The following is a 25,535-nucleotide window of genomic DNA, read 5'->3' as shown; positions in this document are numbered from 1 at the left end:
TCCTTAAATTTTGCATTCTACTTTGCAAATATCGTCTTACATTTGCCTGATCGCGTATTCGTGAGAATATAGATGACCGGTATAACAGAGTTGCTCTATAAATTTGCTATGAATGTAAAGCTAACAAGTACTGAAACTTGAGAGCAAGATGCAAGGCTATTACCGTACAGGGATCCTATTGTAAGGCAATTTGTATTGAACATTATTTACTTGCCATACGATTTCTATTAAACGACTGGAGCGGAATAAACAGCATGCGAAACTCGCTTATATCGAGATTCAGATTCCTATTGCTTCTTATATTATACCTTGAATCGTTTAATAGTTAATTAGAAAAACGGTACTCAAATAATATGATTTAAAAGTTAAATAATTCTAGACTGATCTTCGCTCTACTTTCCAAAGCAAAACTGAAACACAAATTCGTCTCCATTCATACAATTTTTCTGCTCCAAATTTTATTTAACAATCGTTCTGAAAACGCAAGAAACAACGGTTATGCTACAATATCGTAAAGTTGAAGCGAAACGTCGCACGCAGTCTGCGGCGAGTCATTGTGACGACTCTTAATTGTCTACGCGAGATTTCATTGCGCCTCAAATCTAGAGCTCGACTTACCCGCCTTTGCCCGAAGACTGTTAAATAAATCCTCCAAAGTACTCTTTACTTTGTACGACTTATAATACAGCCTTTTAGGACGCGTTCTGTCTTTAGAAAGTGTAAGGCGTATCATAATTTTAATTAGCTTCGTTATTTTATAAGATAAACATTGTTTGAGTATTGTTCGGTAAAGCCATGGGAACTTGAAGCACTTTTACTATTGTGCTTACATACGAGAATTAAGCCTGTATTTAATAGTAAATTGAGAAATTAATGAAGATATTTTTAGAATATGTCGTCATTTTTCGCTCAACAGAATCACGAGAGCAATCATTCAGAAATGGTCTTTGATGTAATAACTAATCAAGCGTTTGGCTTCTGTGAGAAATTCTAAATAGCTGTTTGTTAACCGAAATAACTGGAAACGGGAGGCTGTAATATATGCTCTATTTATAGTAATGAACATAACAATACCGTCACAAATATATTTAAACACGAAACAAACAATATTGTAGAGAACAATAGCAAGGACGCCACTGTTGCATGAGACAAAAAGGTCATTGTTACGCATCATTACTCAATAAGTGACGTCCCTCGTTCATCCGGCCGAGACCGAAGTATCTGTAAATAAAAGATTTTAACTGGACTATTAATCAAGATAAACACCAGTTCTGGGAGCGGCCGACCTGCTTTATTCGCCAATTGAAACCAATAAAAGTAATTATAGCAGTACCTTTGTCGTACTTTCAAGAGCTTCGAGTATTGTTTCATTTTAACGACGATGATATCAATTTTCTATTGCATTATTCTTAGAATATCAGGCAAATAAAAACGCAGATGAGACTTCATTCTATTGTGATTTGTGTACAAAGTTTAATCATCTTGGTTTACTTTCGAAACAATGTTATTCTTTATTATTCCATTCGCAACATTTATCCTCTTTTTATGTACTGTAATCTAAATAAAAGCACAACAAAGCTGCTTGACGGCGTATTTCAAAAATCGCTGCTGCAAAAATCGAGTCCAAAAATAATTGAAAGTCTTTCAACACCAATCAATTATCGAGCTTAAAACACGAAGTTCGTTTTGCAATAACAATACAATGCAACTAGCCATCAGTTTTTGTTCGACGCACAGTCAAACAACAATGAAATCCCGTGTGTACCTGTCCTATTTGTTTTGTTATACGAGGAAGATCGACGGAACGGAAGCTGCATTGTGTCGTTTTTGTTGCATTATATTGACATTGTTTAATATGTGATGCAACAATGTATGTGACGCCTTGTCACTACAATGTATCCTTTCAAAGTACACACATATCGAATTCGTTACAATGAAGCGTATCCACTTTATGAGTTTTAGAATCTGGAATCACTTTTAAAATGAGATTGTGAGATCAAACCCATTTTATTATTTTGTAGATGACAGTGTTCAACGTTCAATGGTTTTACAACAGCAGAAATAGAAATGGATTTTTGAGATAGTCTTTTTAGTCTTTTAACTTGATCTAGAGCTTTAACAAGAGTTAATAAAATTAGATGGAATTTTTATGACGTGTTTTAGAGATTTCAACTTATACTTATTAAAGTTAGCAACTTGTTTATACTGATTTATTGGATATTATCAATAGTACAATGTAAACGTACCGTAAAAAATACGCCTTTTAATTAAATCTTACGTCTTATTAGATTAATTTACTTATACAACATAATAATGCCAAAATGCAGCTTGCAGCCAGCCGGCAATGCGTTAGACTAGATAATAACAGTTACAAATTATAAGCAACGTTAACCGTCTGACATTAAAATAGTAAGTTCACCGAACAATAGTAACTAGAGTATTTTAAAGAGAACATGGTCGAATGGTTGCACACACTTAAAACATTCGCCGAAGGGGAAACGCCCCACATGCCGCCTCCTGTTTCAAATGTTCAAGTTTTTATCTAAATCTACCGTACGGTATCTCCTTGCGCTATTTGTGGTTACCTCATTCCCTTTAATTTCTCCTTTTCTTTGTACAATTTCTGATATTTGGGGAATAAGTTCTAGAAATATATTTTTGTTTTTATATGTCAATTTTAGGGTTAGGAAAATGCTTGTGAAGGTTGCGTATAATGCTTTCAATCACCAAATCACTGAACGAAATTGACTGAAACATAATGAAAAAATAAATAATAAATTGTGGAATTAAGAAGCAAACAAATAATAAGCTGCAAGTACTCGTAGTCTACCAATAAATATATCAGTTCAAAAAATAAAACAATGAATTAATTAAATTATGCATTAATTGTGTACAATTCGGTTTTAAAACAGAAATGTACAATTGTAGAGCATTCGGTTTGTCACTGTACATTTATCTTTTAAACCCTGAATATGCTGAAAACTGAAATTCATTATAAAGTACTTCAACTGCGCCATTCATTATTAACATTTTGTGACAATTTTGTCGAGATAAATTTATCAAAATTATTTGGGGCAAATACATCATTATTTATGAAGGAATTAACTACTTTGTTTCTTTGTTTATCTTTACACCAGGTACAATAGGTTTGGATTCATAATCGACAAAATTTTTTGATTGGGATTTCTAATAAAGGTTGCATATTGGATCTGGTTTAAAACCACTAGTCTCTTTATTTTAAGTACACGAAAAACGTTACCAGTTCTACATTAATGGTCACATCTATGTATAAGCAGGCTACAGGACTTTTCCGATTAGGAATATTTAGTGAAAACACATCAACAATGACGAAGCATTCTCATAATGGGCTTTGATACAGAAATCGAGTATAGAAAATCCCAAAATAGTTTTGTAATGCGAAACTAATGGCTTGCTTGACCACAGAGTTTTACTTTTCATCCAAAATATACGTAAATACGAACTCCTGGATGCATTGTAAGAAATAAATTTCCAAGTTTTCATATGGAAAATACTGTGTCTAATTATTATCATTATTATAAAAGAATTATCACACGCGTCTGTGACGACTAGTATAAATATGGAAGCAAAATAAGTAAATATGTAGAAATCGCGACAAGTGACGTTCTATAGTTTCTTTCCCTCGCTCTCTACCCCCCCATGGGAATATGCTTAGGTTGTATGTATGCTCTATTGACTTAATTACGTTGTTCACTTACTTTCACTACAAATTTCCGGAAACGCACTTTTCAATTTAAATTCTCAACGTAATAAATGAACGCTCAACTAATTTATATTCCAAATATCACTATTCAATTACTAGTTAATCAAGCTCGAATATGATTAATTACGTAATATGAAAATTAATCATTGGAGGTAAATAAGGCTGAGTCTGCAACGGGCAGATAGTAATAATGACTAGAGCCAAACATTTATCTAGGCTTGCGCTCGCCTGGTCCCGCCCTAGATATCACTCGACGAAACCAATCACCAAAACATATAATATTGAGGCTGTCATTTCCCGAACGGTAGTCGGTTTGATATATTTCTATAATATATCTTGTGATGATATAACGAGTAAGAATAATATGTTTGTATTGGATACGTCTACTTTAGTTAGTAAATTGGATAAAGTAAAACGTCAGCGATCTCGTCTTTGAAACTGGTATGTAAGATGTGACTGGTAAACTTTACGCCCCTTTAAGAACTGTTTGGTAAACAGTTAGCGTTGGATTCGGAAGCCAAACTCTGACGTAGAAATTTACTTTACCTACTGATTATAAATTATTGGGACTCATATCTTTGAAACACATAATGTTTTAAAGGAATCTCATTTAATTAACTCATTTATAAATTAATCATAAGACACGTTATATATATCTTGAACAAACTTTTATGTTCATCGCTGTCCATCAGAACAGGGGCTTACAACATACGTCTATGAAACACTAATACCTTTTGGCCTAGGCGCTCTGACTTCTGCTCATAAGCCGCTTAAGATGTTAAACAAGGTTCTTCCCACTTGACCTTTCAACTGGCAAACAGCGATATAATTACGTTTAAGTTTATATCATACCTCTTCGTAAATTTTGACGTGTTCTCTTTATCTTAAAGTTCTTAAAATGTTTGATAATTAAATTGTAAAATACATAAATAGAACAAAGAGCAAATTTCACAAGCGTTTGAAGCTACATACACAACTCTCATACATCAATGCGCAAATTCTGAAACCATAGGCATCTAATAGCTTTTAGAATGCATAGTCTTGTTTGTCAAAGGCATATTCGAGATCGACGCAGACGGTGCTGTACGCCTGTAATTAAACCAGTATGTTTGTGTAGCTAGCAAAGCATATAATGCCACAACGCGACGCATGTATTCGGTTCAAAGGCTAAGCTCAAATCGTTCCGCATCGTTATTCATATTTTATACGCAACATATAAGCAGTACATGCGCGCTGGCATTTGTGGTCGGGGCCGTTAATGAACTCACGCCAGGCGGGTGAAAGATTCATTAAATCTTCGGAAGTAGGCACGTCACAGGCCACCGCACAACGCTCTCATTAAATATTCTCGATATTTTCGGTGAACTGAGAATATTTCCAGCAATTATGGAAATAACCAAACCGCTACGCGGAAATGAATTTTGGAATATTAGTTCGGGTACCCCAACCCTTTCGGTCGCTGAGTTTCTTCTCCAATCCTACGATTTTATCAACATTTTATTAAGATTAAAATGATTCAATCCGCCATTATGAATAATGATGTTGGCAAGATATTCTGTTGGACATAGCGAAATAAAATACTTAGTAAGCAGGTCGTGTTTTTATTAAAGAAAAGGGAATTATACTGCTTAACAAAACATACACGTAATTATTCAAGTGCCTACTTATTCACTAGATTGTGATAATTTAAATTGGCGTGAGAATCGAATAAGTAAACAGCAAATTAAAAGTAATATCAAGAGTAGAATCTGAGTTTTTACAATTGATTAATTACTTAATAAGATGTTAATATGGTAATAATAAAGTAGACCGTATTGTTCTATGAAATCAAGCTGCCACTTCTACCGTATCGTATTGTTGTGTTATTAATTTTATTCTCTTTCCTGGTAATTGTAGTGTCTCTTAGTATCGTGCATCGTAAATTATAATAAGAATAAATCACAGCCTGAATTATCCCGATGTCTTTTGTTTGTTGTTTAAAACTATTATTTATTGAAATTTTCTAACATAGACATTTTATGAATGAATTTACAAATCCTTAGAAACAAAGTAGATAGATTGAACGTCACTGAATATTCAGTGATATTAAGTAGCAGAACCGTCGCGTTGTGGCACTGATAAGGATTTGAAACATCTGTTAGTACAATACTCAGACGCATGTTAATCTCGAGAAATTATTTACCACGTTTCGTGAGTATTCCGCTTTATTGTTTTTTAATGATTTCCGACACAATTCAATTTATCGTAAACACGCAACCCATTCTTTAGTAAAAACTCGCTGAAGATTGTAATCTCAACATGAATGTTTGTACCGATTTGTTTGGACTCCGTTAAATTCACCGAAACTATGCATAACTAATAAATACCCAGATTTCTCAGGAAATATTTGAGCGGAAGTTTGATTCGAATAGTTGTAAAATATTAATCATTCAATTAATCGAATAGTTCTGTTTCTGCATAATTTGTGTTTCAACAGCTTCATCAACTCGTTATCACATAGTGTTGATGATAAACCAGATATAGTACGTAATTTATGCGACTGTATAATTAACTGTTGTGAATTGAGACATATTGTGAACACGAACACCTGTCTAAAGTGCTAGTTTTGCGAGTGTTTTCGAATTTCGCACTTTCCCTAACACTGTAATATTATTTTAGAGCATTTATGTTTATTGCGCAATTAGTATTTAGAATCAGCATTCGAACTTTTTATGTAACTATCAGCGTTAATATCAAATTGGAAATCACGCTAGTCGTATGAATATTTTTGCAACATATTCATACGACTCATTGACTACAGCAGCATAACCTGACAGAAACATACTTACACATGTGAAACCTGAAAGATACTTATCATATAAACAATTTGTTTACCGTGTGTTTTGTTTACAGGTGAGAACAACAGAAGGGGCACTGATCAGTGGTGCGAGTGGCGCGATGCGGGCGGCGGGGCCCACGTGAGGTCCCGCCACGCTATGGGCTCGAACATCAGCCAGCACTCCGCCAAAGGCCTCAAGGGGCGGCGCGCTCGCTCAAGCGGCGACCTCTGCAATGGCGACACCAAGTCCCAAACCGAGTCGTCAGTATGCGGCTCCGTCGTTGGCGATGTCATGGGCTGGAACAGATCATTGCCGAACCATCTAGACGGCAATCGACATCTAGCGGACTACAGCCGTGTAAACAACAATTACGGCGAGTTCGGAACCTATAACCGACATCCGAAGGGTGGTCGCGGTCTGCGGTACCGAGTTAGCAAGTCCGGTGAGTAAACTATTCTATTCAGTTGCAAACTCATACATTACACATACGTCTCTATCTCCAAGAAGGCTAAATGATGTCATTACTAAAGACAGAGCCATTCGTCTATTTAATTCGTACAAATAATTAAGCCCAGAATTCCTAGCTTTTAAAGTTCCAACTAACTATTTTTGGACGCTTTCCAGAATTGAAATCCTCCAATTGTAATATGTATACCTAACCTTCTATTAGAATTACCCTTTAGGTTTTAACCTACTTTTGCTGAGAAAATAATCTGGGACATTCCACTGAAAATTATTTTAATAAAAAGAGTTTAATCTTTGTAACCCTAACAAAGGGAAATCATTCGGACTGAACCCTTTGGCCCTTCATTCGGAACTGAGCAATTCAACGAAGAATTACATATCTCGGCGCCGCCATTTTGCGATAATAGAACGGAGGTTTACTTTAGCAAAAATACTTATTTCAAATATTTTCTGACGTTTTACCGACCCTTGCTGAAATTGTGAGTACTTAGTAGTACTTTTGCTGGAGTTTCGTAGTGAATTTTAGAATGTACTGAATTTTACAGTAGCTTTAGCGAACTGAAGTAACAGCAACATTGGAACTAATAAAACATTTCCTCAAAACATCGGCTTTGAATAACTTAAAATTGTTAACTCTACGATCGTAGACAACATTTCATTTAGAAATATTCTCGTGTATCACATTGATATCTAAATCATAATCAACGATCGTGCACGATAAGTACAGTAACTGTGTTTAACTTTTTCGGAATTCCCCTCCGAAGCACGGGCGTGACGGATATATTTTTTATTATATAACCTCTTTACATTCTAAGAATGCGTAAGAGGATAAAACGTATATTTTCTACGTCTCTCACACCTCTCGTCATTCGAAATATTATATTCACAAACACTTTTATTTAAAGAAGCATTTTTGCGGTACAAATCTGACAACCCTTTTTTCTAAATAAAAGACAGAGGTTTGGGGAACGTAGGGATGTTTCTGATCACAGGGAGCTTTAGAAACGGATAAATTAAGGATACATAGACCCAGTACCCGGAACAACCAATTGTTATAGATCAAGTTAGAGGTTCATAGTCAATCTGATCACTATCGGATCAGAGAACGGATTCGTCTTGCCTACTTCACTGTGACAATATGTTGTGAACGGAAAAAGGGCTTATCGCTTCTGTCTTTCTTAAGCACGTTAAACTAATAAAAGTAATTTTGTCATGGAGAAATCTGAAATGGTTAGAAAAACTACAGCGCGAAGTTTTCCACTAACGATAGGGGAAGAAAAAGTCCAGTTATGGAACATGTGACGCGCTGTGCATAAAATGTGGAGGCCACTGCCACAATCACTGCAAGTGCCAGCCATTTCAAAGTTTTTACTATTAAATCGATTCTAGAATTAATGTGAGGTTTAATAGTTGAACGGCCATTTGTAATTGAAATATCGTTTATATCATCAGTGGGGCATAGAATTATCAATGAAGTTTAGGTACTTACTAAAGTTTTCTTCTTTAAGTGATATGGATTTGATCATAATTCTGCACTGCAGTAAAAGCTCTTTTGCAAGAAATAATGTTCAGCCATGCACCTCGCTGCCAAATTTTGACGACAGTTCAAAAAAATCTTCAAGAACTTAAGATATTTGATGGATTTTTTTATTATAACTTCAAATTATTTAAAGTGACAATTAGTTATCCCGTTCATGTATTTTTCAGAATTTGATTTTGTAAAGCAACATTGTTAAAGTTAACAAAAACCAATTCACCACAGTAGGCTGGTTCCATATAAGAGTGTTTGTGACAGGTTTCTCATTTCAACGTATGACACATAAAATATTTTATCTCCACCGAAACGTACTGTTTATTAAGTTATAATTTTGCATTTCGCTATAAATTATTCATTGTAATATTTGCTCTGCTGCACTTTACGGTGTTATAATGGAATACGCAAATATTTAAATGTGGAAAACATGCGTTTTATCATTTTGTCATGAATAAAATATTATAACTGTTTCAGTAATGATAAAATATGCTGCACTGGTACTTTGTTTTCAGTGTACAGAAAATAGTTATTGACTGGCGAAAAATAATTCAAACAAAGTATTTACTAGGTTATACAAGAAATATTTGCAGATTGATATTATTTTTTGCACATAAAACCATTTCTAATGTTCAGATTTATTCACACTTTTGGATAATAAGCTATCTACACGTTTTATGACATACACAATATACCTTTTTACAAAGGGGTAGACAGAGACCAAAGACATTGCATAAATGACTATTAAAACAACTATGATTCATTTATCAATCAAACAACAAAGTAAACTACGAAACAACGAACAAACGTAACTGATTAAAAGTTAATACATCTTCCTCAAACAAGCTAAGTACCTCTTTAACCTCTAATACATGTAACACCTTGATAGTTCGCACCTCGAAAGTAGAATCAAACTAACCTGAGAATGTTTGCTCCCTGCAAACTAGTTAGATGAGTCGCTACCTCATAATCTACGCTAACGTTCCTAATTAGTTGAAACACTGAACAGAAACACGTATTTAATGCTTACATTAACGTATTATTTCTGATAGATATACACTACATACTTTGGCGCGGTTGGTAGTGCATGTAACTGCTGATTTTGGGGGTCGATTCCCGGGTTGGACAACGTAGAATTAAATAAATTCATTGATGACAAGTCCTGTATTAAAAAATGTTTTTACTAACTTTGACAACCTCACTAGGCGCAGCCTGTATAGGGTCTATCAAATTCAACAATTGCCTGATCGGACTAATTTACTCAAAATATTAATATACTTTTTTATTAAGTCATATCATCTTTTTTTATTTATGTTAGAATTTTTCTTTATATATGACATTAGACTCGCCCCCTATTACAAAGGTTCTAATATATTAATTGCGATACATTGGTATACTTCATACACCTCTACACCTTCGGATATAACAGACGTGATATTATGTATGTGATATAGCTATGTATTGTTTAATGGTGCGTGTCCACTTTAGGTATCGCGTTTTGCGTACAGATCTGGGCCACGGATTTGCCGATTGGTTACGTCTCTGCATACGAATTTTGAATTCAACGCTGCTGTGTGACAAATTCTAACAAGTGAACGCTCTTGTCCAATGAATTATAGACCAGATGGTGTGTTACCAAAATGCGAAACCTCACTACATAATCCTTAATATTATGGCGAAAATAATGTAACACTGTTCATCAGAAAGGAAAACGGTCGGTCGATTTCGTAATTCTAATGATATCACAAAATGTAATTCTTGAATCTCAAGTCGAATCACAAATACAATTCCTCTCATAAATTTTACATTCTTCCTTAATTCAACTTTTATATCTTCGCACCAAATCTCAAAGTGATTTCAAGTTAAAATATGGTGGTAACTGAAGCGGCAGATTTCACTTAAATTTTATGCTCTTCGAAATCTAGATAGGCCCAATCGGGGCGTAGGTCGAGATAAGAACGAGATAAAAAATACTTAATGGTGGTGTGAGGCACATCGATCATGGTACATCGTAACTCGTAAGGTTAGCGATAGCGTTAACAAGGTAGCGGTAAAAAGCTCGAAACTAAGCACTACTGGAACCGATATAACGATGTGTACGAGTAAAAATGCGTGCGATGACTGCTTGAGATAACGTTATTGAAATTGAACCTTGCAAAAAATCCGTTAGTATGCGGAATGCTTGTAATGTCATTTGTAAGGTAGTTATTTTTAGTATTACTATTGAATTAACTGATCTGGAGTCGGCTTTCTTAATGTAGAGTAAGTGTAATATGTGTAGTGTGTCGCGTCGTAACAATAATACATACAGAATTGATTGTATTATTCTCACAGTAAATCAGACTACAAAATCTATTAGAACGTAATCCATACCACCAGTACTGCAGCTATAATTACAATAAATTCTCACTTGGTACTGCAGTGTTCGCAGTGACATGCTCTGAGCAGGGCCCGGCTCTGACGTCACTGGTTCCGAAATACTCCGAATAACTTCGGGACACTTCGGGTCAAGGCCGGAGGAAGGGGTGGCCGATCGCGTGCTGGCCAAAACCAACGATAATTCTAATAAATGACCCACGCATTGTGTTCCTACATTCAGAAGGTTGTACTGATTTTGTACGATGTGATAACTTGGTCACGAACGGTTGAAGGAGAATAGTGAGACTGATTTGCGACGGAAAATATTTTTATACGACTTGGAGATAAATCGTTTCTCTTGAAGTTAAAGAAAAATTTGGTAAATAACATTGGAACTTTAAAAACATTTTAGCTGGTAGACTAATAGAAGTTTAGTCTAAATTAGTCGGCCAAGTAGTCAAACAATAATATAATTCATAGAAAGGGTTATTTGATTTAAAGCTCGTTAACTTCACAATCCTTTTTCACAATATTCGGAACTTCTGGAAAATAACCAACTGTTTTCCGTTTAATCAGCTTTTTAGGTACTTAATATTAATTTAATATTTCTCTTGCCTACTGAGTTTGATTATTTTACTGGATGGGCCATACGATTCATACTCTTCCTTTAAAGCAATAAGTTGCTTGGCAAATTAATCTAGTTAAATCTTTGAAAGTTCAACCCTAGCTTTTTTCCTACAATATATCACTCGTAAATAAAATTGTCTGCGTCCGCAACAAACTCTCGAAGATCTTTTATGGCGATTGGACAATTAACTACGAGCAACAAAGTATTGAATAGGACACGATAACATCGGCGGCAACTCGGTAACAACCGAGCACTCCTAGCTTATCTAATTAATTACTGATAAGATAACGTGAACACTGTGACAAGAATAATCTCACAAAGATCAACATTTCACAACGTTACTCTTCAGATATTACTCAACAAGTTCATAAATAATGATCCCAGTCAACTAAAACTAATGACACGAAATACGTTTTCCAACTAATTATTTCCTTTAAGTATTTTCGACACAGCGAGGACAGAAATTATGGACTTTAGAAACACAGAAGCACATTCCTTGTTTTCGCACTCCCCGATTTGTCTTACCACCTAATCAGTAAGAGAAAATGTGGGGGAATTCTTTCTTAGACCGTTATTAATCCCAATTTGCTGGCGTCCGAATCAGACTCTTCGTCCGACATTGATATATGGCTAATGGCTACAGTATTGTTAAAACTTTTAGCGGTCTCACCTCTGAATATAAAAGTGATTAATATGGTAAACGGAAGCTGACTCTCGAGAAAAATGATTGATAAATGGGCGGTATAAGTTACGCGGATGTTTCTTTAGTCTAAAATAAATATTGGAGATTAAAACAAACGTTTATTTTCCCCGTTTCGCTTAATTATAACAATCTTCCGTTTTCAGAAATAATTGATTTACTTTTACCTGAGTAAGTAATAAGAAGATAAACGTAATAAATTACTAAAATAGCTTGGGAAGTCAAATACAAAATAACATTAAAACTAAAGTGTGAAACAATAGACACGTTCGCAAGGGATTTGTATAAAATCTCCATCATTCATAGATATTGCTATAGAATAGGAACACAGTTATCGAGTTTTCCTCGGCGGGAAATTGCGAGAAGTCCCGGGGTGGCGGAGCAAGGAATACATTATCCCATAGATCCCATCGCACCTGAGACTCGCTATAAAGGCTTACTTAAACGTTCACTAAACAAACCCTTTATAACACACATATAATGAGTCCATCGAACGAGGTCATTAATTTAGTAGGTATAAATAAGTTTTAGAACTCGATTTTTGTATACTCCATAATTTTATTTAATTTTTCTGTAGTAACATTATAAAAATAATTTGTCGATGTAATTTTAATTTGTATGATAATCTGGCACAAACTATATTCTAATTAACTTTATTAGTACACAGACTACACAAAATTATTAGTACAGTTTGTGTAGCACACATAGCTGGTCAGCCAAAGAACGACTGAATATAAGTTGTTTGTCACACAAAATATACAAGGAAATTCGTTTTTCCTGGGCTCGGCAAGAAATTGCGTCGCGTTTGAGTCAACAATCCAACACATTACTGTCACTAGCGATCGGCTTTCCTACGACACACCTAATGTTGACCACTTGTCTCCGCCCATAAGGAAAAATTGCAAGTGAATGAGTAGAAGATCGACTAAAGGAAAAATACTCGCACTCCCGCTGCGTAATATGCTTACTTGCATTATATTGGTTACATACAAAGTTTGGACAGCTTAATCTTGTAAGACAAACTTCTTGGAAAATAATTCGAGTCGACTTAACTTGTTTTGCTGAAAGTTGACCTCTTTTAGAAATTGTAAGTTGTAAAACTCTAGACAAGAATTTATACAAAGTTACACCTACTAAACAAGCGAAAAACAAAACCATTTGAATTTTCAACGGGGCGGAATCTACCAAAAGTTAGAGCACGGAACGTTGGCGATCGTATCCACAAGCTATTCTCAGTTTCCCATTACTCGCCCATATATTATGCTTACCTGCATTTCACACGTACGTCGAGGTAACAAGGAACATACAAAGTTTCGACAGCACACGTTGTAAGGCAAACTTGTTGTAATATAATTTTAGTTGACAAAACTTGTGTGGTGCTCAAAGAAAATTGTTTTCTTACGTACTACGAGCGAGGTGGCGCGCCTTTTCACAACACCTTTGAGCACTTTAATCTGGGCCTTTGAAAGCTTCGCCTCTGACTTGCTTGCCTTTGCCTCATGCGACAAGACTTGAATTAATTTTCTTAATTTAATGTTCCTTTGATCACGTTATTGATATATTTTATTTATATGGAAACTAGTCGGCGGATTATAACATGCTCCTTAGTCATTATTTTTAAAGTTACTTTTCCCAGTATGAGTTCAAGGGTTCGATTCTAAGTGGAGATATGGCAGTCATCTATTTCTTAGTGATATTTTAAGCAAGACTTTTACTTTTGATGTCTAAACACACGTGATTGCAAGAAATTCTTACATCTTTTGCTATATCTATAATTTCTGAGCATCCAACGTAACACGTAGACATTTAAATTCCAATTCCTAATCACCGAAAACATCTTCACGTCCCATTCACACGAAGGTTCTTAGCTTACAGATTAAACGTTACATACGTCCGTATACACTAAAGTCAATTATCTTGGAAGCTGCCTAGCTCAAAGGCAGACAGGGAGGCGTCACGGCTATTGTGACTCTTATCACGTCGCAAGATTTGGGACCGAACGCCTTTATTCCCCAGCCTATTGAATATAACTGTTCCTCCCTTGTTTACCCACCCATTACCAGTTAAATGTTAAACAAACCTGCCCTAGAATAATAGTTTGGCCTGGTCTAATTAGATAAGTTTCTGAATAGATTTCATTTCTTCATTATTAGTTGGTTGTCTTCGGTTTGAGTTTGCAGAAATAGATGTTGTTATCGTACCTTTTGGGGTTGGCCAATTTGCATCTATACGTGCTACAAGTATAGCAGTTTTGTACACTTTGAAATTGCTATTATTGTTTACAATGTTAGATACCAATACGATCGAGATTCTAACGGTGATACACAGAATAGAATGGATTTTTAACAAGCAAGCGTGCTCGAGGTTACACTTGAATTTCACTTGCAGGGAATCTCTTGCATATTGCTTGGGATTTTCAGAAAGTCAATTCGAAAGTAGTACAAGTTTTGTACTGAGTGTATTTGTTATGAGAAATCCCGAGAGGTTGGAATAATGTGCGGAAGCCTGGTCTTAATCTCGGTCAATTCTACTTCACAAGAACTTTTCGTTAGTTTGCGCTTTTCTCTAACGGCAATAATGATTTCTGAATTATTAAGTCCCATGTTAAAGTAGTACTGAATCGATTTATTCTCAATTGCAATACTCAAAATAATATAATGTGTTTAGATTTTTGATTAGAACCATTTGATATCCAATAGAGTTGACCAAAACCGCAACCAAATGAGGTGCAGATATAAACACAATAAATCAGGCCAAAAGCCAGGGCCGTTACGATAAGCCGCCGCATCTTACGTTCGAGGGCCGTCCATTACATGTTAGAGTAAACAGCTAAATATGAAACGTGAAATATGGAGGATGAAAGGTGGAGAAAATGTTCCTTATTGGGCCGAGAGTGCACGAAAAACATGATATAGATGTTATTAAAAAGCTCTACTCGCGCCTCGCAGCGAGGTTTCTTTTAGTATAAAATACGCAAGGTTGTGTAATAGGAGTCAACAACGTAGACTATAATAAGCAAACTGAAGAGGTAGTAGTCTGACCTCGGCCTTCTAAAGACCTTCAAATAATGCAGGCATGTTGTTACATATTTTTGAAGGACGTGCCAGTATAATTGTAGTCACAAGAGCTTCTTGCTAGGTCTTAGCATTGAGAATAACTTTTCAAAACCTGGTGGTAGTTTTAATATTTTGAATATTCTGTGTAATGTATTTATGAAACAATTTTAGTTTAGATAAAAACAACTATGACGCAAATCGTAACTGTATCAATATAAATGCGCCGTTTGTGTCCCAAAAATAAACCACCATATTATACGAATAGTGACATTTAGCAAGTTCGGTTGAATAACATTAGCTATTTCTGAATAACATCGATCAAACAGAGTTTAAGGTAAAGGTCAGCCATTAATAACACAAGTAAAACTTCAATGGAAATTGTATGAAACAAAAGATTTTTCGTTGTATTATCTGGAGGCCAAAAATAGAAGGTATTTTGTAACTTAAAAACGGATGGCGAAATAATTAACATTGTGGAAACACCTCGTGATATAGTTGAATATATTTTTTGGACTTATCTCGAACATTAGTAACGTTTCTCCACCTTTTATCTACACCGGGTTGTTTCTAGTACAACTTTGTGCTTATTTCGTGTATGCGGAAAGTATAACGACACAATGGTGCAGTGCTTAATGCGAGACTCTACTTTATCTAAAACATTATATACAACCAACTACGTCGTTATGATATAGTGCATTTAAATTAGCATTAGTAAATATACTGCCGTAAAATGCCCGACCTCAATACTGCTCAGCCATTTTTTCTCCCCATGAAGGTCTTTTCATAGAACCGAGGCAAAAAAATAATTAAGATAATGCATTCAATATGAAGACAATAGAGTGGCATTCCAATGCACTATCGATCCGACCGCTTTCGTTCCAATGTTCGCTAGAAATGGCCTCTGTCAAGTCACGCCACATTTCCATTTCTCTTTTTTTCTCTAACACTCGTTTGTTTTATGAGCCCTAGATTCTTTAGTAACAATATTTTTCGACGATTCCCTCCGTACATTTCAACTTAAAAAGTGTCACGAAAGAAACTCGGTGAATGATGTGTACAAGCGGTTTCCAACACTATCGCGCAAATACTAGCAATACATCACAACAAGGCCTTTTGTAACCATAGGCCCAATATCCGCACATGTTTCCAAAAAGAAATAAGAATACCCTCACAAAGTACCGGCTCCACAATCGCGATAAAACCTATGTTACCCAATCCTTGGCTGTGTTGCTCCTTTTAGCCCAGTGAGCACCATTATGTAGACAAATTTGAAAATTTCGCCAGAGCCGTGACGCGAATCGCGGCTTTTTCACTACATTACTTTGATTTATCAGACTGTCTCACTCTACTGAATACGACCAAGGTTTGTTCTCTTATCTACCGCCTTGTCACCGAAGCTCAATCAGAACTTTCTGTTCGAAGTTCAGGTGGTTCCTGAAGACGTATTGTGTTTGAGATTCGGTTACGAATTGTAGGTACTTGTATATAGATTTTAATGGTTATAAAAAAAATATATATGGAAAATATCATTGCCTTAACGTAGGTAGGTGAAAAGAATATTTTTTCAGTTTAGCAAATATCGAACACTCGACACGAAGGCAACTCGATAATACCAAAGTTCGAAGTTGCGTTTCCGTTCGTATTCAACTTCGAATATGTTTTCAATTGCAAATAAATCAACGTACTACACCAATTAGGTGAAAATTCACAGAATCGAATATTTCACGTGGCAACGGCTCAATACAACAACATATTCATAAACGCAAACTCGGCAACGAAATGAACTCCCGCGTTATGAACTTAAAATCGTTTCCAAAATTCATTTTTTGTTTACTTTATTCCCTATTCATAAATTCGGCAGTTTCATTCACTAACTTTATGGTCTTGCGGTAAAGAGGGCATAAATATCTCGGTTTGATGTCCCGTTTGTTTATTTTTCATGTGTCAATCGCGTTAATTTGTGTGCCTTTTAGTTTACGCAGCGACTGTGAGTAAATATGAGCTAAATGTGCAAATGAATACTGAAAATAGCTCACATTTTTGAAGACTGTTTAGTTTTAGTTATAAATAGACGGTGATGACAGACTTTTATAGGAATACCTGATATTTTAGCATGTTGGTCGGAATGGTACGCATTAAAATAATTACGAAAGTTTGTACAAGTGTGGAATTGAGTTTTCCGTTACTACATAGAAATGCGGTGCGGAACCACGTGCCTAAAATCGCAACAGTTAGGCCTCTAGGCCTTAGTTAGATGCCTATCTAATATTTATTAAAACTCTGTCGAAGTCAGTAGTAATATTTCACTCAAGTCGAAGTGATTGATCTGCACGTTGGTTTATAATCAATGAATATCAAACAAGGCGTGATCGTCTAGAATGTGTGCAGTAAGTGGTTTTAAAGCTTTAAAGATTACGTTTTAACATTAAATATTATAAAGGTATTAAAATGTCATAAATTGATGCGTTCAAAAGCGTATAAATATTACACGTATAAGACATATTCTCACGACTATCATTCTAAAATGGTAACCTTAATCAATTAAGCCAAGTACAACAGACAGCTACAATTTTATTTTACGAAATAGTAGTACATTTTTTATCACAATTAGTATTGATTTTGAAGAATCAAGTAAAAAAGCTTATTTATCATGGATTTTTTTCGTTTCTGCGTGGTTAACGCAGAAACGAAAAAAATCCTAATCGTTTATGACCTTCCTCGGTTATATGTGATGGCAATATCCAACCGGGGTGTTTTTATTGATTGATACGGATACCCCATATCATATGCTAAATGCATATCGCTCGCATCGCGGCCGATCCCTCGCCTGCCCCCGGGCTTTTGTGTACCCAATAAAAATCTTTACTCAGTTATATGATAGTTAAGTTTCTATACAAAGGGTAAGCTGTCGTTTGGGGTGTCCCTTCCTGTAATATGTTTATCTTACGGTGTCATAAAACTTCGTCAGTAGTTCAAGTGACATTGTAAACCACTGCGAATGAAGGTTTGCTTGCCAAAATGGGCAGTATTTCGAAAATTCTCGTCAAAAATTTTACTATTTTGTGTTAACTGTAATTTGTGTTTAAAAGGGAAGCTTAGATTTTATTAAATCGAGTAAAACTGACATAACTATTCTTATGTTGTGTAAATTCTTCGTATTTCCTTGAAGAAAACAATAAAAGGGCTGTAGTTATTATCAGTGTATTGCAACTCAAATATTATAAACGTTGTATGTAAGTCTCTTGACCGGCCGCCGTTAGTAAAGATATACACATTCTTGTGGTATGACGTCACAAGAAGATAAATGGCCTGAAGGGAATCACTGCAATTCTGTTATATATTATGTTAAATATATATAAATAGATCTAGCTTCTTTCCGCAGCTTCACTCTACTGACATGTTCATTTCCGTAGTCATAGCTTTTTATTATGACATCTAGGTTTCTATTGTTGAAAAAATATTATTTGTGATATTTTATACACTTTGCACTATCGCGTATCCAGTTTTTGACGGCATTCACTAGGGGCGCTAATCAGTTTTTTAAACAATATTTCTCTTTAGTCGATATCCCACAGATTTAGTTCAGTAGGGCGATTCCTTACTGCTACCCCCTATCGACAACTAGCTAGCTATCGAGAAATTTTGAATGAAATGAAAATTGATTAGCGCCTCTAGCGGCCACCGTCAGTACTATTTTTGCAGCATATTTTAAATGTCAAACTCTCGATACTCGAAAGTATTCTGTAATCACGCTTCAGTACCACCTGATAAAACGTGAAAAATACTACTGCTTTCTAGTCACCATCCATCTCAAAACGGTACCTGTTATCAGCATTACGAATTTATATTTACTACGCACATAACCCCGTGTTTAGGTAAACTACGGTCATTGATGTGTGCCTACCGGGAGGCGCTGGCTTAAAATAAAGGACAATATTAATGAGTCATGAAAAAACACAGCATATCATAATCTTTTATCTAACGATGATATGGCATGACAATGTAAAACTAATTCGCTTCCCATGAGTGTATATAACATCACCCTAATCTATACTCATACTTATAAATGCTATACTAATTACTCTGTCCGTCAGTATTTGTTATATTTTTGAAGTTCCAGTTAATTCAGGAATATGATAGTTTATATAATAGCAAAGGAAAAGGCTGCTTTTAAATATATCCTAGCGGACGAAGCCACAAGTAAAGCTAGTTGCTGATAAATAGTCGAGGCCCTCCATTAATATACTGTAACTAAAGCCTTAAATATGTGGTGTGGGTTGCACCACTGACCATAGTGTAACTATGGGGTGTGACGTAAATCAACCGCGCCATACTCCGCCTAACTAATCCGAGACACGCAAAGCTATATTTTACCAGCCGTTCCTTCATACATAATACATTACCACCTAAGAATATGCTTGAAACTAAACATACATACGTAATCTTCAACCCTCCAACATGTTTTCAAATAAAATAAACCAACGTATTCGTATTCATTCAAATCTATGTTATATTTGGGCGTTCGCTCTCCCATTATCGATCGGCTTTTTAGTCGTTACTAACGATAATAATTTCCAAAATAACTCTGTATCTTTGAAGCTTAAGTAACAAAAGAACCCCGTATTATTTGTTAATAAACGAAACAAAATAAACACCAATCAACAGTCGTGGAAACAAAAGAAAATTATGGCAATTTCCTTACATATTACATGAAACATTGCTACTTTACACTGTTGTATCCATAGCCGAATGTATATTTAACATTATACCTTTACCCGCTGAAATAAAGCCTCGTTTCGTTTGAATATTACAAACAAAGAGTACACATTCTTACTGTTTGCCAAAACATATTCCCGCGAGTCGCATACATACATTACTCGTAATATGTATTTATAATACGTTCACCATAAGCTGCAAAATGCTCCTGGGATAAATATCAATGGTTTCGTGATTTTGTGTTGAGAAAGGCACAAAGGAGAATATTAAAAGAGGATGTTGGCTTCATAAAACGTGTTGGAGAGCGCCACCCGTACGAATGCTAACATATATTTACAGTGCATATACGCGGTTCCATGTTATTCACTGCTTACACAGTTGCAAGGAAACGCTTCATACTAGAATCGATTCTACATTTCACATCCACTTGACGTCTCACATTTTCACGTTGGCTTATTACTTTCGAATTGACTTGTCGTTCAGAATTGTATTAGATGAAATCCAGTTGTAATAAAATTCTTACAACAAATATTTTCCTCATTCCTGTTTGATCAAAATTTTACAATTGAAAATGTTGATTCTGCGGCTCTCGACATTCTTTGTACAGTAGTAACTTTAAACATTGGAGTTTAATGAAATTTTCGAATTGTAATAAGATTTTTATATTTTCTCTTTTAGATTGAATATTATTTATTAATTTAAAAAAAAAAGAATATGGTCGTGAAGCGAGACGTAACACCAAAGACACTTACATTATCATGCCTTATTTATATCCATCAAATGTGTACTCATACTCTAACAAACCGCAACTAACCACATTTAATTTCCTAGGTTCGGACGCAGAACCTGTGTGGAAGCTCCAAGATCAAGGCTTCGACCAGGGCTACGGGTCTGAACGATCGCCCGAAGACGACTACGTGCCTCCCATCGCGCCGGCCATTTCTCTCGACTCCTACGAGGCAGAACTACGATCGATATACCCATTCATTATCGACGGTAAGATTTACTTGCACTAAACCGCTCTTTTTCTTTGTAATCACAAAAGATTGACGGCCTAGGAGTAAATGATGATTCTTATTACAGTGACGTAACCTGCTTAGGTACTATCCACAGTTAAAAGTACCTACCTAAGCTTACATATTTATTGTACCGGGTAGATTATAGTAAGCTCATTTTAGATTCTGCTAATACTGAATCTAACTAAGCTACGTGATCGGTTGATCTGCATAAGTGCATAAGCCCTGACTAAGCGCTGCTTCGATTACACAGGATTCGATACTAGGTACGTTATTGTGAACCAACCATCCAGATAATCCTTATTCCGCCATCCGTGACGGAAGAGACGCGATTTATTCTATTCTTAGCTCGCAAAACACACAAGACTGATTGATACACAAACTTTGACCATAACCGAAATCAGAAGCTCCGAACAAATATACTAAAACATTCCCAAACTTTTTGATCCTGCTAAATTACTTCACTCGAAATATCTGTGTTCGTATTTATTTGTAAAAGTTTTGGTCAAAGGATGAATAAAGAACGTGGTAGACTTGAGTGAGTCAGTCCTGAATTCTTGTAGACTAAAAATAGTGAAAGGTACATAATGAGGACGTTTGCCCTGAAGTGGGACAATACTCGTAGAAAAAAAACCGTACCAACACCATTCAAAGCTCGACACCAGTATTTGCGTTCGACAAACACGAGAGGTCGTTGCTATTTGAGTACCTAAGTACATTGTGCGACACTAGTACTGAAAACACCATTTCAAATGCAAACTTATAAAGTACCAGTAAGCATTCACGAGTATGCGGTACAAGAAAGTTTGTAAAAGGGTTGTAGGCGTTTAACGACGAATGGTACTACTGAAGCTTTTCAAGCGCTGTTAAATGTGTGCTTGTTATAGGCACCCATATTTCCTTTTAATTAAGTTTTCTAAAAACAAATCCGTTTTGGCACAAACTAACAATCTATACACAATTTAGCTATTTCCGTAATTAAATCCACAAAGCAATAACAATTGATTTATACCCTTCGTAATCAATTTATAACGTACATATCTTCTGTCAAACGCGGAACATGACAGATTGTTCGATATTGTGATTTATCAAAACCAATCCAATCGTAGATCTGCTATAAATTAAAGCCGAACAGAGGACAATGAATACGTTATGCCGAATTCGCAAAATATTTAACAGAATGTATAAATCGAACAGTACTGATTGGAAGTATTGACGAAGTTTGGATTGTTAATTTATGAAATGCTGAGAAAATGAGCGATATTTCATCAGGAATTTTACACATGAGCATGACAAATACAATTCACGTGTGATAACCAACAATATATAAGTAGCTTTATCAGTGGAACATGAAGTAATCTATTAGTTAAAGTTATACCCCTTGGATTTTGTGGTAAGAAAGTTACTTAAAACGTTTAAACGTCAACCATGGTTTGTAATTTAAATCCCCAAATTACTTCCAAAGAGGCAACTTAGAAACTTAATTGTGACCTCTGAAAAAAGTTAAATTAGATGTCATTATGGTTTTTTTGCTAAAATATCCATGGCTATATATAACGGAGAAGGTTTCTACTCCATCATCGGTGAGTACTCGTATAAATCATCCGTTTCCCCTGTTCCCATTTACAAGCAGCGTGAGATAATGAGCCATTGATACATACCGTGTCGCCCGCTTTCCTCCTCCCTAATACTTAGATGGAAATTTCATTAAAGTGTGACGAAACCTTCACGAGTCATGACGTTAATTCCCGAAGGGTTACGCCATTAATGACGGTGTTTAATCACGAAGTTATATAGGAACAAATTTATGTGACACTTCAGACAATATTACGTATTAATACAAAAGTAAGTGTCTTAAACTGTCAAATAACTATCGAACATCTTCCTCGAAGTTTCAAACAAATAGACAATGTTAGTTCCGACGCGATAGGAAGCCGGTATTACAAAACTTTACAGAAAAATTGCGGAACATCTACTAAATCTGAAACCTAAAATATTGCCTTCTATATATTGAATATTAGGATATAAAGGCTCTAGGCGGTGAATATAAATGTGTATATCGAAGTGTACGGGTAGATAAGAGTTTTATAAAATCGGTCGCCGAAGAGGCGTGTGAGAATTATTGATATTGAGATTGCAAGATCCTTAAAAGGACCTGTGATATCGTTGGTTAAAGTTTATTATTCATTCTAGCGTGCAGTAGTAGTTTGAATTAACTACTTCAGATAGTTACAATTTATTGGTGCTTCGGAATCTATTTAACGTTTAGTTTAATGTTGCGGGTGATGTAGTGTAATTTGTTGGAACGGCGTGAAAGAGTGATGGGGAATGTGCATTGCAAGTGCCTTTGTTCGGTAAAAACTATCAATAAATCCCAACGAAACGACTCGACGGTTTTACGCCCACACAAAAGCAGTTGCAATTTTTCTACTGACTCCGCCTAGGGGTGTTAATAAAATCCGACTTTTGGGATTAATTTCATTGTCGACGTTAATGTTAGGGACCTTGCATAAACCCTGACGACAAAAATAGCTGCCAATATAATGATAGAAACATTTTATCGAAACCATGCCATTCTTTATTGGAAACTCACAAAACCAAAACAACCTGTAATCCCATAATCCAAAGAGTACAGCCGACGAAATAAGAAGCAAAATCTAATTCAATATCAGTAAACTTTTTGGAAAATTTAATTTCGTCCGAAATCTTACCTTTGTCCCTTATCAGCACGGAATCCCGTCCCAATTTGTTCTGGATAAGTTCGGGAAGAACTTGTTAGTAATTGGCTTCATGTTGTGTCACTGTACTACTTCGCAAGATTTCGAACAAACCTTCACTGCCAATTTTGTTTTGTATAACAAACGTATTATTGTGGATTTTCCACGAATTTTATTCTTGAGGTTGTTTGCGCTTATCTGCTTGCGGATAAGAAGTTGATCTTATATAATGATGTGTCGAACAAGATATTCTAATAATTACTTACTATACAACTTAATTTATGATAGGCTTTAAAAACTTACATCGCACGTCTTCCTGATTCTGAGGAAATACAACTACGATGTTGTATAACAGCAAATTATCTTTATATTACGTCTCTTGATTTCACGTTGATCATCGCCATAGAAATTATAAATCCATGAGAACATCCGTTTAAAAGCACATTAACCCAGTTATTACCAATAACAAGAATCACTCGACTATTTAATTTTAACCACAATCTGGTGCAACTCATTAAACAGTTAAATTTTAATGTTGTTTTTAAACACGGCGCGATATGACGTCACTGTTGGTACAACTGATAATGACGTAACATTACTACATGAGGTAGGACATCCACGTTAATTGTATGAGACAAATTGATTAATGTCGCTTACATATTGACACATGTGAATTGTTAATTGTGTTGTCGTATTACGTCATGTTTGATTACTTCTGATATTATTGTTAATCTACTGACGCTGTAACGAGTACTAGTGATGACATACTTATGCATCATAGAAAGAAATGGTACGATGTAAAGCTATTTCAATGCAAAACCAGAAAAAACATTGTCGTTTGAACAAGCTTATTTTCCAATACAAAACAGTTTTCAAGTCACTATTGGAAAAGTCAGTAGCGAGTGGAACGCGACAGACTCGACATAAACAAAGAAATCGTTCGTTCTAGGGCGCTAGTAATTCAATTTCCTTAGGGAATATTGGCAATATCAACAAAATCGAATAACATCGAAATGTCCGATGTTGTATTAACAGGATATTGCTTCAAAACGTGGGACGAATCCATTAGCAAGGGTGGTTTTTAATTAACTTTATCCTCTCGATGCTCCTAAACGATCGCGGTGTATAATTCGGCATTAGATGCGTACAATCATAGCCTCCCTTGTGTAGACCTCCATTGAAAAAGTTTTTAAATATTTAATCATGGTCGATAACTTTGCTTTTAAGAGTATTTATATTTTAAATATTAAATATTCAAGCAAAGCTAACTACATATTTTTCAGAAAATAATTCTCATTCGTATAAAGTACCAATAATATAACCTCTAACTAAATATTAAAAGAGAATATACGTAGAGGTACCAGATTTGTCATAATACATTTCTGATGACGATCTTACGAGTTCCTACTTATTCTATGCAAAATAAGTTTCAAGTTGTAACATACCTTTAGCTTCTGAGTAATTGAGTATGGCCGGTATCATATTATCATACTCAGGTAAATTTCTAAGTAGATAATAATTATAAACTACGTAATTATGTTACTGTTACACGATATCTAGAGTAGCACCGTGGCCGAGTCTCAGCCATATTACATTACAACGTATAAGGCCACGGCTCATACTTCAGCGCTGAATCTAAAACACGCTCGGCATCACATTATTTAACATAAACGCCGCTAAAATTCTTCAAATAGGAAATGCTTTCAAACATTTTCGCTGCGAAAACAATTTGCCGTATCAGGAATTCCCATTACCCCGTTATTGTAACACGGTCACACCTTAATGTA

At 35.4% G+C, this 25,535-nt stretch overlaps 1 protein-coding gene across 3 annotated transcripts in view; it reads left to right on the top strand.

The window, feature by feature from the left end:
- The window catches only part of LOC142975760 (uncharacterized), an 80,885-nt gene that overhangs the window by 23,696 nt on the left and 31,654 nt on the right, over positions 1-25,535 (top strand). For all 3 annotated transcript variants that reach the window (XM_076118810.1, XM_076118811.1, XM_076118812.1), the window contains exons 2-3: positions 6,635-7,003; positions 20,847-21,011. In XM_076118810.1, coding sequence (XP_075974925.1) covers positions 6,635-7,003; positions 20,847-21,011 — 534 coding nt within the window. The remainder of the gene's footprint in view (positions 1-6,634; positions 7,004-20,846; positions 21,012-25,535) is intronic.

This window comes from Anticarsia gemmatalis, chromosome 9 (assembly GCF_050436995.1).
Source record: "Anticarsia gemmatalis isolate Benzon Research Colony breed Stoneville strain chromosome 9, ilAntGemm2 primary, whole genome shotgun sequence".
Lineage (NCBI taxonomy): Eukaryota > Metazoa > Arthropoda > Insecta > Lepidoptera > Erebidae > Anticarsia > Anticarsia gemmatalis.
The sequence above is the reverse complement of the archived record's forward strand: the minus strand, read 5'-3'. Positions and strand labels throughout refer to the sequence as shown.